General features: G+C 44.0%; 1 protein-coding gene across 1 annotated transcript; it reads right to left on the reverse strand.

Annotated features, from left to right (window-relative positions):
- Positions 1-4,891: 4,891 nt before the first annotated feature.
- Clec3a (C-type lectin domain family 3 member A) lies at positions 4,892-16,598 on the reverse strand. The gene is made up of 3 exons (XM_005073061.4): positions 16,394-16,598; positions 10,703-10,786; positions 4,892-7,545 (listed from the first exon to the last, which is right to left on the reverse strand). Exons 1-3 carry the CDS (start codon positions 16,506-16,508, stop codon positions 7,154-7,156), a joined length of 591 nt encoding a protein of 196 aa, XP_005073118.1. The 5' UTR covers positions 16,509-16,598; the 3' UTR covers positions 4,892-7,153.
- Positions 16,599-18,112: the final 1,514 nt, after the last annotated feature.

The raw sequence follows: 18,112 nt of genomic DNA on the forward strand, positions 1-18,112 counted from the left end.
GCCTGTGAACTTTCTGCACCTGACTCCTTACACATTTTTCTAATTGAGCTTCTCCTGCCTCCACTGTTGTGACATACCAGGCTACTAGGCCCTTGATACTGTCTGTCCCCCATCCTCTCTGGTGTCAAATTTATCCATGATCCCTAGGTCTCTTTTGACTCTCCCTTCTTACCCCTATTCCTCCACTTAGGGCTTCTTGGGGGTTTCAAGACCGCAGCTGAGTATCCTCCAATTTCTCACCTCCTGTAGGAGGGAGGGCGTCTCCAGAACCACTGTGTATAAATCCCTCTCCTACCCTTTCCTTCTTCACTTCTCCTCTAGCCTATGCTCCTATGACCCTTCCCCCAGTCCTTCCTACCCTAGCAACCCACGCATCTCAACCCTTGGTAGTGGATATGGACACAGCTAGCAAAGCCAAGGCAGATACCTTGCAATTTCACCCACAAGCACCCTGCAGCACAGTGAAGCCCTCTGCCCTTTCCCATTCCCCACTCCCACACCCTTGATTCCATGCAGCAGAGGTTTGCTGAAAACATCCCAGTCTCCATTGATCAACTACACCTAGGCCTCATCCATCCTAGGCTCACCTCGAACTTGCTATGTAGCCAGAGATGGACTTGAACTTCTGATCCTCCCACCTCACTCTCTGGAATACTGAGACTGCTAATGTATGAGACTAAGCATGTCCAGTTAATGCAGTGTTGGTGTTCAAACCCAGGACTTCCCAGTTGCCAGACAAGTGCTCTACCAACCTTGCAATAGCCCCAGCTCCAGAATTATTATTATTTACTTTTAATTATGTATATATGTGTGTATCTGTGAATGGCTATGTACACAAGACTGCATGTGACCTTGGAGGCCAGGAGAGGGAGCTGGAGTTATAGGTGGTAGGGAGCCATGTGATATATGGGTGATGGGAACCAAATTTGGATCCTCACTAAGAGCAAACTGTTCTCTTACCCACTGAGTTATCTTTCTAGTCTCTCCAGAATTATTTTGATTGCAAATGGCACACACCACCTGGTATCAAATTTTCAAGGCTTTGGGGTGGGGCTATAGCTCAATTGGTAGAGTGCTTGCCCAGCATGTGTGAGATGGCATAAATCTGTAATCTCAACACTCAGTAGGCAGGAAGATTAGAAGTTCAAGGTTATCCTTGGCTACTTAGGGAGTTTGAGATCAACCTGGTCTGCATGAGACCTTGTTAATAAAAAACAATGAACCCACCTATCAACCAGCCAAAAACCAATGTGCTAGGTCTCCTCTTGCTGGGCATTGTTTGGAATTGCACTTGCATCCCTCCCTGAGTAAATGCCATATTCATCAGACTGCTATAAGAGCTTGCTTTCTCTCTATTGTGCAGACTGGCAGCATTTCACACAGATGCTCTTCTACTAGCTTGAGAGCTCACCCACTGCTGAGCCCCATTTATAACACATGCTCACATCAGGCTGGCCTAGAACTCACTGGCCTCGACCTCCCCATTGGTCCTCCTCCTTTACCCCCTGAGCATGTGACTTTATTTTCAATGTAACATTTTTGTTCACTCTCTGGGAATTTCACATCATGTGTCCTGATTGCACTCACTTTCCAGTCCTTCCTGCCCCCACCCATGTGATACACCCTCAAAAAAAATAAGGGGGGAGAGTCTAATTTGTGTTACCTATATACTCACTGGGGTATGGTCAAACTTTCAGTGGCCTGCCCTTTAAGAACTGAGTCCTTCCCCTCCTGCATCCATGCCAGAGACATCAATAGTAGAGAACTACACTTCAACATTCCCACTACACCCCTTGAGACTTCTCTTTGATGGCTTCCTGTCCAGACTGCTACCTTTTGGAGGGGGGAAGGGTAGGCATTGTCAGAGAATCTGTCCTTGTCCCTCCTTCTCAACTGTGTCATTGATATAAAAGCAAAGTACCCTCCTTGCTCTTCACAGTCAGTGGGAGCATGGATCATGGGCCTGCACACGGTTTCTGCTGACAGCACAGACCACAAACATGGCCCCAGCTGCAGTTGGACCTCAGGCCCAGATGAGGCCCTCGGAAGCAGCTCAGACCATGGACATCAATATGGGTTCAGGCTGCAGCACAGACCACAGACTTCTGCTTATTTTTATTTTTATTTTTTGGTTAAATAATAGAGTCATGAAACTGATTGTAACAGTCAGTCTCTTAATTTGCATCTTAGCCTTTTGCCTTTTTTTTTTTTTTTGTCTATTCCAGTGTCTCAGTTTGTACATCGCAGCCCCTTTAAGGGTGGCAAATCATAGCCGGGCGTTGGTGGCGCACGCCTTTAATCCCAGCACTCGGGAGGCAGAGGCAGGCGGATCTCTTTGAGTTCGAGGCCAGCCTGGTCTACAGAGCTAGTTCCAGGACAGTCTCCAAAACAATACAGAGAAACCTTGTCTCGGAAAAACCAAAAAAAGAAGAAGAAAAAAAAAGGGTGGCAAATCAGATATCCGGCATATCAGATATTACATTATGATTCATAGCAGTAGCAAAATTACAGTTTTGAAGTATTAAGGAAAATAATTTTATGATTGTGGGTGTCCCCATAACATGAGGAACTATACTAAAATGTTCCAGCATTAGGAAGATCAGAAACCACTACTGATCTATTTCTTCTGAGGATGGATAGAAAAATGGAAAATTAAGGGGACCTAAGAGGAAAAAGAAGCCCCTCACCCCAGGATCAAGTTTCTTTTCTGGCTGAAAGCCAAGTAACTGCAACACAGGCAATAAAGTCCAGACTGTTTCTTTTCCTAAGGATGTGACCAACAATGAGCTGTGCTGACCTAGGGCCAGCCTTTTAGTAGCTTGAGTTTGACTGTTTTAGTTTCCCCCCTCATTCCTAAATCTATATAGTCTACCTTATAAAACAGGCTTATATTTCATTTAAAATAGTTTTTTAAGAAAAGAAAAATAAATTGGGCTGGGGAGATATTTCAACTTGGAAAGGGTTTGCTCACATTTTTTGATTCCAGGAATCCACTTTTAAAAAAAGAAATCAGAAAAGAAACAAACACAGTTTGTTATCCCAGCAGAGGTAGAGACAGGCAGATGTCTGAGGCTTGCTAGTCACTCAGCCTGCTCTAGTAGTGGGGCACCTAACCATAAGGGGAAAAAAATTAAAAACCAGTATAGTCCCTGAGGAAGGTCACCTGATGAACTCTGACCTCCACAATCATTTGCATGCTTAGGCACACATGAACATTCATACATACACACACACACACACAGACACACACACTCACACACGCACACACACACAGATAGACAGACACAGAGAAACCAACTCATACATGTTTATTTAACTTTCAAAATTTACTTAAATTTAATGTTTTCCTTAATCTTTAAACATGTTATAAATCACAACATTTGAGGAACATAACTTGGAAAGTTGCAGGTTCAATACACAGACGTTGTGATGAAGTGTGAGTTTCTCTCCAGATGCCTACACCACTGTCTCAGGCTTTTACATCTATGACTTTGTCTAAATGCTTGACAGTCACTAACTCTGTTGGATCGCACGTTTCATCATGCCATTCTTTCCAGAGCATAGTAGTCAAAGACCTCCCTTGAAGTGAGTGGAGGATCTGAGCGGGAGGGGGAATTCCTCAGGCTGATGGTGGCGCTGTTGGATTGTATTTTCTTCCTTCCTTCCTTCCTTCCTTCCTTCCTTTTTTTTTTTTTTTTTTTTTTGGTTTTACGAGCCAGGGTTTCTCTGTATTGTTTTGGAGGCTGTCGGTCCAGCCCGGCCTCGAACTCACAGAGATCCGCCTGCCTCTGCCTCCCGAGTGCTGGGATTAAAGGCGTGCGCCACCAACGCCCGGCGCGGTCCTAGGCCTCTTAACTCAGGCCTTGCAAAGGGGTCAAGGACAGCAGTTTCAGACTCAATGTCTTCTCAAGGTCACCTGTTTGCCCAAACTTTGACCTTAGAAGAGGAAGCTGAGCTATGAGTTGGAATCTGCCCCAACATCTGTTGGGACAGATTTTTACCAAGTCACAGCCTCCATGGTTGCTAAGGGTGTGGTGAGTGGGCCACTGCTTCTGAGCATGTGATTTAGGACAGCTGTCCCTCTCTTATTGTGTTTTTCTATATAATAAAATTAAATCTAGAGCCTACTTCGCAGTGTTGTTCTGAAGAAAAGTGAGAATTGTGTCAAATTCAGCACAGAACCAGGAATGTGCTGCTCATTCATGTCTGCTCAATTCATTTCTTCCTCCCTCCTTCCCTCCCTCCCTCCCTCCCTCTCTCCCTCGTATGCATGTGCATTCATGTGCCTATGCATGTGCATGTGTGTGCAGATGCAGATGTACATGGGACACATGTGGAGGTCAGAAGACAACCTTGAGTGTTGGTTCTTAGGAACCTCTCCCGACTTTTATGAGGTAGAATCTTTCATTGGCCTGGAACTTTGCCAAGTAGGCCAGGCTAGCTCATCCACAAGCTTCCGGGAGTCCATCTGACTCTGTCCTCCATTACATAGTCCTGGGGTTACAGGTGCACATTGCCACACTCAGCCTTCTATGTGTTTTTCTAGGTTTGAACTCACTTCTTCAAGCAAGTGCTTTACCGACTTAGCTACTGCACATCTACTAATATCATTCGGAAGACAGTGATGATGTTGCAGTTGACTGGGATCAACCAAATATAATTGCAATTATGTGTGTTTAAAGTTTCCCCTGCTTCCCACTACCACCCCCATCTCCCAAGCCCCATCTCAAAATTGTGCTTCTTCAAGGCCGGTTGAAATTATTCTCCAGATACACACCGGTGTTACCAGTTTGTTCAAATCCAGGCCTTTTCCTTCTTAAATTATGCCCAGTTTGATATGAATATCATATTCTGAATAAATGTAGTCAATATCTAAACACATCCACACTGATCAGATTTGGGGCTTTATTGTGCAATGATAAAACAAACCCAAAATTTAATTCTAAGCATATGTAATTCAGCTCTTGGGAGTAGGACATTATTCACAAAAGAGAAAAGATATTTATTTGAAGGGCAGAATATATTCAGAATTGTTTATTTCTACAAAACCCATTTCCCCTAAGCTTTAAATGTATGCTGCTGTTTTTAAACAATGAGGTTATTTTTGTAAAATCGAGTTAAGCAATTTAATGGAAATAGCATTGAATAAAAAAACTGCACACATGTGTTACTCTGAAATAGTGTTATTTAAGTCCAACTTTCAACTTCTAATGACAAATTGCCCCTCATAGAGTGAAATACATAATGGTAATTGAAGAAATATATATGTAAAGAAAGTGAAAAATATTGTTATCACATATAAAAGGAGACTGTAAGGATATGTAAGTGAAAGGAAAGGGACTCATTTCTTTTGTTGTCCTCTAAATAGGGCCTCATCCAGTTCAGCTGGTAGAGCATGACTTTGAACTCCTAACCCTTTTGCCTCCACCTCCCCAGAGCTGGTATTATAGGCTTGAGTCCTTTTCACTTTGAACCCAGGTCTTCTCACATGCTAGACAAACACTCTACCCACTGAACTGCACCCCCCCCTCCGCCCTGCCTTGCTGTCTCTAAGTTCTTTGTCTTCACCACCTGCTGCCCATCTCCTACCTCAGCTTTGTTCATTGGCTAGAAGCAGTTGTAGACTGCTGAGAGCAGACATTCATCAAATATGCTCACCCACTTTGGGTGTGCAGTCTTGACTGGGAACCTCCAAGAAAGCTGGAGTTGGGGGATTTGAAGAGTTAGATGAGAACCTCTTCAGACATCCCTGCTCCGATGTGGCAGACAGGAGCCATGTCACACCAGGGGATGTGGCATCTGAAGGCAAGGACCATAGGCTAACAGGGTGGATGAAATCAAGCATCGTGCTAAAAAGGTTTGCATCACATAGCACCTAGAATCTCGGACGTAGGACATTCTTATCAATCAAATATACGCATGTACTGTGCAATATTTTGACCAGTAATAGACTCCATGTTTGATGGTTGTCCCAAGGGCTGTGATGGAGCTGAAAAATTTTTTGCCTAGAAACATTTTTGATATTCTCATGTAGCAAATTACATGTAGCACTATGTGTGTCCTTGGTGACAGTACTAAAAACAAACCTTGCACACCACTAGTCGTAAAGTTTAACACAATGACTCGGCACAGCATGTAATACTTGATTAACTATGATAAATGAGTGTGTTGTTTTTATGTTTATCGTGCACTATAGCTGAAGGTCATTTGATTGTTTTGTTCCCTCAAGGATCCTGATGTGACAAGTTTGAAAGGTATTGTGTACCTTAAGGAGGTGGATCTGTCTAGGATGTCTTTGGGTGACTAGGAACACTCCTCTGAAAGGAGATCCTACTTATCATCTCTGTTTCTGCTCTTGTTTTAGATGCTACCACTAGTTCTTGCTAATGGTCTGCCACCCTCACCATTGGCCAATTCACTAGGACTGTTTAATCTTTGACTTTGAGCCACTGAAACTACACACTAAATAAACCTCACTTTGTTTCACACATGTCTGTGTCAATATCTTATAGTAATGGAAAGACAGTATACTCTGCTGTGTTTTCAACTGTTGTTTTATTATGTGTTTGTACTTAGGAAAAGACGTATACTGTGAAAGCCTTCCATGTAGGGCCAGCAGAATGCTCACACAGCTTTTGTCTACTATACATCTTGGGGCATTTAGAAGCCACCTGGAGTTTTGCCCTACAACATAGAGTTCATGTAGGGCACACTACAATGTCCATACAACCAGAAAATCAACCAAGGACATATTTCTCAACATGTATTTCTAGCATGACTAAATTTTAAAGAGAAATCTTCCAGGCATCCCAGTCTTGCTTTTCTGTCTTGAAGAAACACATAGCTATTATATTTTTCAAATAGGCCAGGTCTATCCACCTGAGATAGACAGGGAAGGTGGGAAAAGGATTTGACAACCCATATTCAGAAGTCCCTTTCTTACCATGTCATTCTTTTCTGATCCCCTTAGCTACATGAAGGTAACACCATAATGAGCTACAGTAGAAACATGGTCTGACTCTATAAACCTATGGTTATCAATACTTGCATTGCAATCTTGCAATTAATAAATGTAATTTGGCTTATTTAGGGTGACTACCAGCTTACTTATCATGACCAGCTTTAGTTGGAAGGGATATTTGGGAGGGACTTGCTAAGGGATGATAAACTCACATATGTACCTCTTGCTACTTCGACAGGCCTCATCGCTCCATTTTCCCTGAGCTGACTGGGAGAATAGAACACAATTTTCCCGCTTGCCACCACTTGGCTGGGCCCGGTCCCAGTTGAGAAAGGAGACAGCGAATCCATGGACATCAAGGAACTTGCCTTCTGTGACCATGTCATTTATGCCCAGCCAAAAGTCATTGACACCTGGCAGACTCTTCTTACTATAGTCTCGGAGGGCGTTGATTTCGTCAGAATTCCTGGGGACAACCAGGGTTCCTCCCTTGGAAATGCAATCTTCATTGGCTTCATGGTAGTGCTTCAGGCCTTCTGAAGCAAGGTAGCATTTCTTATGAACTTTGGTACCTCGAAGACAGACTGTGAAGATGGGACATTTGATGAAGTAATAGGATGAAGTAATTGTGTGTGACATACCTAATACTAGACCTAGCAAGCATTGATAGATGTTTGTGTAATGATTAATGTGCTGACAGTGGTGAGTTACCAATGATGGATTTACCCATGCCAGACACAATAATAGGCAGTAGCAATTTCAGCAACCACACAACATGGTGGTGTTTTATCATCCACATTTGTCAGGTTATTGAAGCTAGAGAAATGGTTACAAGTTAACATGCCCCAAAAGGGTTTAGGGAACATATAATGAATTCATACCCACAAAAGACTCAAAACATAACCTTAAGCCCTAGGTTGCTTTGAGATAATTTGTATCCTAGTTTATATAGGGAACAACATGGTAGGTTTCCTTGGGACTTTTAGAATGGAATGGAATTTCATAATCATTTAAAAAGCAAACACAAATCACCTGTGGTGGCCCATGCCTATAACTGTAGCACTTGAGAGGTTGAGACAGAATGCTTGCTATAAAATTGAGGCCAGCTTGATCTACAGTTCCATCCTGGCCAGCCATACATAGACAGATCTTGTCTTAAAAACAACAGCCATAAAAGAAAAAGAAATAAGGAAGGAAGGAAGGAAGGAAGGAAGGAAGGAAAAAAGGAACAAAAAAGGAGACAAAAACTCTCTGAGAATGGTGAGTTTCCCCCTACTTTACTTTGTTCCCTTGTTTTTTATAACAGTATCTCTCCCTCCCATCCCATACTCTGTGTGTGTGTGTGTGTGTGTGTGTGTGTGTGTGTGTGTGTGTACACCTGCCATAGTGCATTTGGCAGAGGACAACATGTGGGAGTCTGTTCTCTTTTTGTAACAGGATATCTCCCTCACCATTCCCCACTCTGTGTGTGTGTGTGTGTGTGTAGTGTGTATGTGTGTATGTGTGTACACCTGCCATAGTGCATTTGGCAGAGGACAACATGTGGGAGTCTGTTCTCTCCTTTCATTAAGTGGGACTCAGGAATCAAGCACAGGTTGTCAGGCTTGGTGGCAGGCACCTTTGCCTGCTGAGTGGTCTTGCCAGCCCTCATTGTGGTATTTGTAGACATGGTCTCATGTGGTCCTGGATGGCCTCTGATCCACTATGCATCTCAGGAGGACCTTCAGCTTCTGATTCTCCTGCCTCTACCTACTGATTCTGTGGCATTATTAGGCATGTGTCAACAAACCCTGGTTTTTAAAGCAATGCTGAAATAGGACCCAGGGCTTTGTGCATGTGAGGCAAGTGTTCTATCAAGTCAGCTACAGCCATGCTCTAAAAGACAAGTTCTCTCTATAGCCTAGCCTGGCCTTGAATGAACCTGTCACTTCAGAGTGTTGGGGTTACCAGGCATGCACCACCATGCCCAGCTGGAACTGTGGTTTTCTTCAAAAGATAACTGGGGACTAGTAATATTGCTTAGGTTACTCAGGGTAAAATACAAGTAGTTTAAGGGTGTAGTACTGTTGAGCCAAGCTCCAGAGTCATAGTGCATGACTTAAGTCTCCCTCCATCACATTTTAGTATGAATTATTGTAGAAGTCAATGTAAAGTGGCTATTCAACATGCATTGGAAAATTAACTTTTAGGCAGTAACCTGGTATGCTGATGCATGGCTATCACCCCAGTATTTGGGAGGTGGAGGCAGGGCAATTGGGAGTTCAAAGTCAGCCTCAGCTGGGTAGTGAGTTTGAGCCATACTACTCAACATGAGGCCCTCTCTCAGAACAAAGCATTAATGGTGTCAGAACACACAAAAAGAGTAACATATTTTTTTCCATTATACAGGATCATTTGCCCCTACTTTAATTTTTTAATTATGTATCCCTGGAAAGCTGGTAAGAAGAGTGTTTTCACCCTGTTCCTGGGAAGCATTGTGTACTGTGAAGGGGACCCTGGTTTGGTAACATACACTAGCTTGGAAGTAATGACTATTTGATGGGGAGCTGTGACTCCATTAATCTCAAGGTGCTAACTTTAATAGGTAGACTTCCTGCAGGGACCCTCAAAAGTCAACTCTCAAAGCTTATATAAGAGACATTGGCTCTTGATATCCTTACAGGCCAGGGCTACTCCAGACCTGCACCTTCAGCTCTCATTCATTCACCTCCTTAGAACACAGATCCTGGCCAGAAATATGTGCAGCTCGTAGGTTGTGGAGGAGTGCTTCTCTCCAGACAAAGTCTGTTAGCAAGCCAAGGCCCTAACAATATCTTTACATGCGTGTCCATGTTTGGTGTAGCCTTGTTGGTGTGGACCTGTTTTAGTCAAGTCTCAGTGGCTCCCTGATGGCCCTCAGTGAGGTAATGCTTCATTTCAGTCATTTAGTACTCCTTTCATTATGTTTCCCCACCTATAAAGAAGGTAATTAAGGCTAGGAATGGTGATGTATGCCTTTAATTCCAGCTCTCTAGGTTAGGGTGAGGCCAGCCTAGTCTATATGGTTAGTTCCAGCACAGCCAGAGCTACATAGTAAGACCCTGTCTCAAACAAGCAAACAAACAGACAGAAGGTAATTAAGACCTTGTCTTTAAAGTATCTTCGTATGTGTGTTTCTGTGTGTGTGTATGTGTGTGTGTTTCTGTGTATGTGTTTGTGCATGTGTTTCTGTGTGTATTTCTCTGTGTGTGTGTTTCTGTGTATGATTTTGTATGTGTGTTTGTGTGTGTGTGTGTTTCTGTGTATATGTTTCAGTGTGGAAGCCAGGGGCTGATATCATGTGTCTTCCTCAATTATTGCTCTCCACCTTATTTTTCTAGTAGATATTTCCCTGTACCTAGAGCTCCCTGATTCAGCAAGACTGGCTGGCCAGTGAGCCCCAGGGATCCTCCTGTATTCTGACCCCTAAGTCTAGACCTGGTTGTCCTGGAACTCACTGTGTATACCAGGCTGGACTGGAACTCAGACATCTGCCTGTCTCTGCCTCTCAAGTGCTGGGACTAAAGGCGTGTGCTAGCATATCTGGCTATCAATTTTGTTTTGTTTTGTCTTTTTGTCTTGCTTTGTGTTATTTTGTTTTGTTTTAATAAACAGACAGGCTGCTGAACTTAACATTCGGCCTGGAAGAGCTCAATCCAGGGCAATGTCTGACTCTCTCCTTGCTCCCCTTCCAGAGCAGACTCTGGTGACTGACCATCTCACCTGTCTGCAGAGCTTGCATCTCCTTCAGGGCATTCACTTCCCGCCACAACTTTTCCACTTGAGACTTCAGGTCACCATCCTTTTCTGGGGGGCGTGGTTGAGTGGGGAAAGAGGTAGGATGAAAAACATTTGATTAGATAAAATGGAAATGTAAAAAACAAAAAACAAAAATAGGAGTCTATAAGGGTGACCCTAGCTTAAGACTCCTAACATTGGGGGATACAGAGGAACTGGCCATCTCTTGTTACCAGGCAAGACTTCCAGTAGAGGGATTGGGACTCCAACCCAACCACAAAGCCTTCAACCTACAATTTGTCCTGCCTACAGGTGATGAAGAAATTGTGGGAGTTGACAACCAGTGACCAGTCCAGCCTGAGACCCATACCCCAGTCACTCCCTGGAGGGTCAGGACCCAGAGGCTGGATAGCCTAGAGACCTCCTAGGATAGAACTAAACACAATTGAAAAAAAAAAGTCAATGAAATGATTCCTAATGATATTCTGCTATACTCAGAGATAAGTGCCTAGCCCAATTGTCATCAGAGAGGCTTCATCCGGGAACTGATGGAAACAGATGCAAAGACCCACAGACAAACATTAGGCAGAGCTCTGAGAATCCTGTAGAAGAGAGGGAAGGAGGATTGTAGGAGCCAGAGGGGTCAAGGACATCACAAGAAAACCCACAGACTCAACTAACCTGGGCTCATAGGGGCTCGTGGAGACTGAACAGATAACTAGGGGGCCTGCATAGGACTGACCTAGGGCCTCTGCATTTTTGTTACAGTTGTACAACTTGATCTTCTTGTGGCACTCCTAACAGTGGGAACAGGGGCTGTCTCTGCCTCTGTTGCCTGCTTTTGGGACCCTTTCTTCCTTCAAGGTTGTCTCATCCAGCCTTAACAGGAGAGGAGTTGCCTGTCTCACTGCAACTTGCTATATACCATGGCTATGGCTGTCTGATATCTATGGGAAGACTGCCTTTTCCCAAACAGATACAGAGGATAGGTGGGGTGGATAGGTGTGGGGGGAGGGACTGGGAGGGAAGGAGGGAGGGGAAACCAGAAGTTGAGATATAAACAAACAAACACAATGACAGCTTTGGAATGTAGAATCCAAGGCTGTGATGGTTCTGATGAGCTGGAGCCAAGTGTGTCCTGAAGGCAATATGCAAAGAGACCCTGGGTGAGAAGGATTGTGGGTACTTTGCAGATGTTGCCTGCTCTCATCTCTCCTTACCAAACTTAACTGTGTATTCTGTGCAGACTTCTCTGATAACCCTGGAAATTAGCACCCCCACTGCTAACCTTTCCCAAACCTTGTTTATTTTCCTTCAGAGCACCATCTGGATTTTACTTACTTAATTTCATTGGTGGGATATAAAAGTTTATGTTATTTGAATGTTAACGGGAGACAGAGTGAGTGCAATGAGCTAAGTGCCATGGTGTGTAAGGCCAGGACTCAGACTCACCTCCCTGACCCTGGGACTTTTTTTTTTTTTTTGGTTTTTTACAAGACAGGGTTTCTCTGTATTGTTTTGGAGGCTGTCGGTCCAGCCTGGCCTCGAAGTCACAGAGATCCGACTGCCTCTGCCTCCTGAGTGCAGGGATTAAAGGTGTGTGCCACCACAGCCCGGTGACCCTGGGGCTTTTATGATGCTGATGAGGTATGGTGGAGGTGCAGTGCCTGGGGGCAGGGGGAGCTAGAATGATAAAGGACCATTGAAAAGTTACTTGTGGGAAACTCACCACCTACTATCTCTCCTTGTTCTCTATCCACCTCTTTCCTTCTTTCTTCTCCCTTCTTTTCATCCCCCCCCAAGGTCTTATATCTTGTCTGTGCTAGGCATGGGCTCTACTGATAACTATATCCCTAACTGCAGTTATTTATTTGTTCTTGAATGTTCTTAGATGGGGATAAAGAATCTTCATGATTGTCTTTGGCTAACCTCAGTTGTATGTAAGTAAGTAGCTGTGGCTGAATCTAAATTCCAGAAGAGTGGGGACTGTCTTAGTGATCACTAGGAACTGTGACAAGCCACACCAAATGCTAAAGATGAATATATTAAAGACACCATACACACTAGGTTGTGAGATCAGTTCTCTCGCTGTCTCTAAGATAGACACTCTCATCTAGAAGCTTACAGAGAAATAGAAAGCTGAATCCCACTCCCCCCCACCCCACTGCACAATGTTTCCCAGACACTAAGATGCAGAGCTCAAACGTGGGTGTCTCTGGCTTCCAGCCTGTTCATTCCTACCCTTCTGATCTGCTTCTGCAAAGCAGCTGTCTCTACCTCCTTGGTCCTCAGCACATGGACTTAGGCAGAGATGACATGTAAAGATGATTAGGAACCATCTTCAGCTGTCTCTCTGTGGGGCTGTATATGGAGATGTGGATTTGTGGACTGGGAAGGTGGCTCAGCCAATAATGCTTGCCAAGTTTGACCTTCCAGAACCCAAGTTTAACTAAAAATCCAGGCATGGTGGCATGCTTATAATTCCAGTTTGAGAAGCAGATATAGGCAGATGCCTGGGGCTCCCTGGCCAGTCAGCCTAGCCTACTTGTCAGAACTTCCGGCCAAGAAAAGACACTTTTTAAACAAACAAACAAACAAAAATAACAAGGTGGATAACACCTGAGAAATACTAGAGACTGTTTCCTGGCCTCTACATGCATATGCACACTTGTGAACACATACTGATATATATGTTCAGGCACACACGCAAAAGAAAAACAGTTTTGTGTCTCTGTGATTTCTCGGGAGAGTATAAAATCCAGTGTCTTAGTTCTCTGCCCCCTTAAATGTGTGCTTCACAAGCCAGATGGTTCCACATTTGGGCCAGGAAACTGCCTTCTGGGGTACTCAACACACCCTCTACCTCTGTTTCAATTGACATTGTACATCAGTTCTTAAGTATCCAACAGCTCAGCTCAGGAATATCATTACCCACATTTTTTTTCCTATAAGACCACGCAGACTGGAATAAATAAAGGGGGCATTTAGGATGCCAACCCATCAGCTCCTGGGGCCAGGTTTGCAAAGGCCCGCTACGGTCTTGTTTCCGACTTACAAGCTGTCAGCTGGACACGTTTCATCCCCCTTCCTTCCTGCTCAGCTTCCAGCTCCTTTCTATTTAAGTAAGTCGCTGTAAACACTGTCATTACCACAGACACATGTGTTCCTATTAGGCTCCTGGGAGATCATTAGGGCAGCCATCATCTGGGTGCCTTGGTGGCTTCCATTCTCCATTGCTCAGGTGGGTGAGCAGAAGGAAGGCCCCGAGGAGCCAGCTCACTCTAAAGGTGTATTTTATTCATTAGCATAACACGCAATTTGTTGAGACCCATGAAGTAAGTACTTAGGGAACACTTGTATTTGGTGCTTAACCGCTGTTGCCACTTTGAGTCTCTTAAAGGGGCTCCTGTTCTTTTGTGATCATGGCCATATGGCATCAGATTCAGGATAGAAAAAACACAATGAATATTTCCAGTGGAACCATGGCAAAGTGTGGGGTTGTCCAGTTGAGCGAGAATGGCATAGACTGGTGCTGTCGTTTGAAGGGACAATCAGACAGTCTGATTAACGGAGAATGTCGCTTCTAGAAAGTATACCACAGTCTCTTAGTGCAAGGATGGGCATATGTGCACAAAGGTCTTCTGCAGAGCTCTGTGTCAAAGAGAAACGTACCAGAAACAACAAAAACTTTGCCAAGAAAGAACCAATTAAGTGAGAGACTCCCCAAACAATGAAGTAACCTGTCCAGCTGTTAAAATGAACGAAATGTGCCTCCATTTATAGCTATTCAAAACTGAACATGTTAAGTAAATTTATTTACTGCCAAATATTTGTAATGTCAATCTGGGAGATATTTATCTACTATTTTTAGCAGTAGACAATTATGGGTAAGGATTGGAAGGAAAAAGTTAGATTTTTATTTTTTTGGTAATGGTGGTTTTTGTGGTTTTGAGACAAGGTCTTAATGAAGCCCAGGCTACCCTTAAATCTGCTATATAGCTGAGGCTAGTCTTGAACTCACAGTCTTCTGCTTCCACCTCCAAGTTCTGGGATTATAAATATGTGCCACCACTTCTGCCTTGGCTTTCACATTTGGTTCTATAAACTTTGATACTGTTCAAGGTACTCAAAATATTTTTTAAAAAAATAAGTGAATAGGTGGGAAAAGAAGTAACCAGCAAATCTAGGCCGATCGCTTTACCTCTCGTAGAGCTGATTTTCATTAGATCTGAAGGCAAAGACTATTACTTTGGGGAGGGGGGGTGATTAAGATGTGTTTGCCACTGATTAAAATAGCATTCCTGCTGGGGGTGACCTTAGGATAGGAGAGAGTAGAAAGAGCAAAAAGCTCACATTTCCACATCTTTCCCCTCACCCCGGTTCCTACTTCAGTAAAGAAAGGAGAGGCCCAAAAGCATGGCACACCACTCAGTGTCTTCTCTTTCCTCTCTGCCGTCCTCACCTGCCGAGACACACTGCACCTCCTCATCTCAGCTACGGGAAACTTTCATTTAAGGAGCGTGCAGGGAGAGGCAGGCAATACTAGCCACCTTCCCTCAGATGAGACTTTCATAAACGCCCCCTTGGAAATGGTCCTCGGGAATAGGAAAAACCAAAACAACACAACCCACAAACAATAACAACAAAGACCCACAAGGGGATTCATCATCCACTGGTGAGGTGTGAAATCTAGACTTTACTGGAGGTTTTGCGTTTGTTTGTTGAGAATAGGGACTCATGTGGCCCAGCCTCTAATTCCCTAGCCAAAGATGACTTTGAAGTCCTGATCATCCTGCCTCCACTTCCCAAGTGAGCCAGCCATCCCTTACAGCTTGGCTTTGTGTTTAACAAAGCGAAAGTGCTACGGAAACAGCGCCTTGATATTTATGTTGGAGCACGCTGTTAGGAAAACAACTCAGAGCCTGAGATAAAATGCCACTGGGCCATCTGCATTTCTCTTCTGCTCAGGTTTCCATCTCAGGCAGACACAGTCCCATCATCTTGCTTCTTTGCAGCTGTGAAGTTTCTGTCTCTCAGCCCATCTCAAATCCAGCTATGCTTGACAAGTGAATTCCATGTCAAAATATCTTTAAATTCTGTCTGATTTTGTGTTGACAGGTTTTAAAGAGACATTCAGTGCTCCATGATATGAAAACTTAGATACGTGATTTCAGCAACTGTCCCAAGGCTGACAGAGATGGGGAAATAAACCCACGGGATAGCCGAAAGGAAGCCAGTTACCCCAGCCATCTTACTTAATGAGACTGTAGTGAGCTTACAAATATATTTGAATATATTTATACCTGGGTGATCACAGGACACCACTAATCAGTATATTGTTTTCCCACCATCCATCCATAAAGGTATATGTCCACAGGTCCGTGTGAGCTCTAGCTCAGAATTGTTCCACATTATTGAAATTCATTGGAAAAAAGGCACACAATAGAGACTGTTTCCATTATAAGAACTTTTTTTCAATAATAAAAGAATGCTAGTATATGTTTTCTTTAAATAGCAAACTCCCCCAGAGACTCCAAAAGTCACCGGATCCCCGGCAAAGCCACACACCCACGATGTAATGATGATCTCCTGGTGCAGTTTGGGTGTGGATCTTCTCCTGCACCTTCCCTGCCTGAGTAAGTCTAGGGTTTTTGCTGGGCAGCAAAGTCCCGTTACCTTTCACACGGCGTTTGCTGTGTTTCCTGGCTTTCACTCTGGATGGGTAGCTATTGGTCTGGTCCAGGAGTAAGCTGGCCACCAGGATACAAATGACAAGTCCATTCTTTGCCATGGCTCTGGGACAAGCCAGTCTGGCCACTTGGTCAGGAGCGCTGGAGCAACTAGGGAGCAGGGAGGCTGTGAGGTCACATCTTGCTCTGGGCTGTCTGGGACTGACTTTATATTAGGGAGCTTCAAGGTTGGCTAGAAGCCCGCTGACGCAAGGCTGGAATGTTCCTCCGGCCATGGCATAAGGGGGCCCCCTGTTCTTACATCTCATGCTGGGCTCCAGATGCGTTTATTTTTATTCTGTTTGCATTTTCCCATCTGTTTGCCTTTTCAGAGTGCAGTTGAGTAAAAGAAAGATTTGCCTTTATAAAAACTTTGATGTATGTGGTATATTTAATATATATTATATATTAACATCTGGGAAGCTTGAGGTCCCTGTGAAAGACCCAATATATAAGCCTTGGTATTAGAGCTCTGAAGTGTATTAAATGTCTAGAAAATGAATCCAATTCAGTTCTCAGAGTTAAAAGAAAACAAATAGCCGGATTGCCTGGGATGTGGCTCAGTGGCGCAGTGCTTGCCTGGCAGATATGAAACACCGGGATGAACTCTCAGCAACAGAAAATAAAGTGATACTATGACCCCTTCCCAAGGAAAAAGCCTGCACCCCATCAGGGGAGTTCCTGTATATGCATTGTGTGTGCATGTGTGGGGGGGGGAATGCATGTCACAAACACTTGTGACAGTCAGAGGGCAACTGTCAGTTCTTTCCTCTCACTGTGTAGGTGCCAGGCATCAGACTCAGATCTTCAGTCTTGGTGACAAGCACTTTTACCCCCTGAGCCATTTAAAGCAAAAGCCGTGTGGTGGTGGTGCACACCTTTAATTCCAGCACTCAGGAGGCAGAGGCAGCAGAATCTCTGTGAATTTGAGGGCAACCCGATCTACAGAGTGAGTTCCAGGACAGCAAAAGCTACAGAAAGAAACCTAAACAAAAACAAACAAATGAACAAAACAAAACAACTAGAATTATATTTTTGCTCCCATGTAGACCAAAGTGACTCCAAGCTTGCTATATAGTTAAAAATGACCTTGATATTCTGATCCTCCGGGCTGTTTCCCAAGGATTGGATTATGGATTATAGATATTTGTTACCATTTCCAATACCACTGTGCATTTAAACAGGTAAGTCTGAACACTCAAGTGTTTACACACTCCTGTGTCTCCATTGTTCTGCTGGGGTTCAGGGATCAGACTTATAGCAATGCTACAAGTAGGTAACTCATCGTAAAATATAAAGTTGCCTTCTATTAAGGTTTTGCCAATGTATCAAGAATTGTATTCCTGCTGGGCGGTGGTGGCGCACGCCTTTAATCCCAGCACTCGGGAGGCAGAGGCAGGCGGATCTCTGTGAGTTCGAGGCCAGGCTGGACCGACAGCCTCCAAAACAATACAGAGAAACCCTGTCTCGAAAAAAAAAAAGAATTGTATTCCTAAACTCTACCTGGTGGTTCAGGCCTGTAATCCCAGCTATTTGGGAGGTTGAGGCAGGAGGCTCACAAGTCTTTGGCATGGCTTGGGTGAGCTCAAAGCAGGTCAGTTTGAATAATTTAGTGAGACCCTGTCCCAAAATAAAAAAGTAAAGTGTTTGCTACCCAGATGGGAGG

Source organism: Mesocricetus auratus, unplaced genomic scaffold, assembly GCF_017639785.1.
Source record: "Mesocricetus auratus isolate SY011 unplaced genomic scaffold, BCM_Maur_2.0 Super-Scaffold_6723, whole genome shotgun sequence".
Lineage (NCBI taxonomy): Eukaryota > Metazoa > Chordata > Mammalia > Rodentia > Cricetidae > Mesocricetus > Mesocricetus auratus.

What these genes read in the sequence shown, in the direction of transcription:
- Clec3a (XM_005073061.4), bottom strand. Translation starts at nt 16,508, where the DNA reads ATGGCAAAGAATGGACTTGTCATTTGTATCCTGGTGGCCAGCTTACTC. An exon ending in CAGCAAACGCCGTGTGAAAG is followed by an intron (nt 10,787 to 16,393) that starts GTAACGGGACTT and finishes CACGCCCCCCAG; the next exon opens with AAAAGGATGGTGACCTGAAG. An exon ending in GATGCAAGCTCTGCAGACAG is followed by an intron (nt 7,546 to 10,702) that starts GTGAGATGGTCA and finishes CCATCTTCACAG; the next exon opens with TCTGTCTTCGAGGTACCAAA.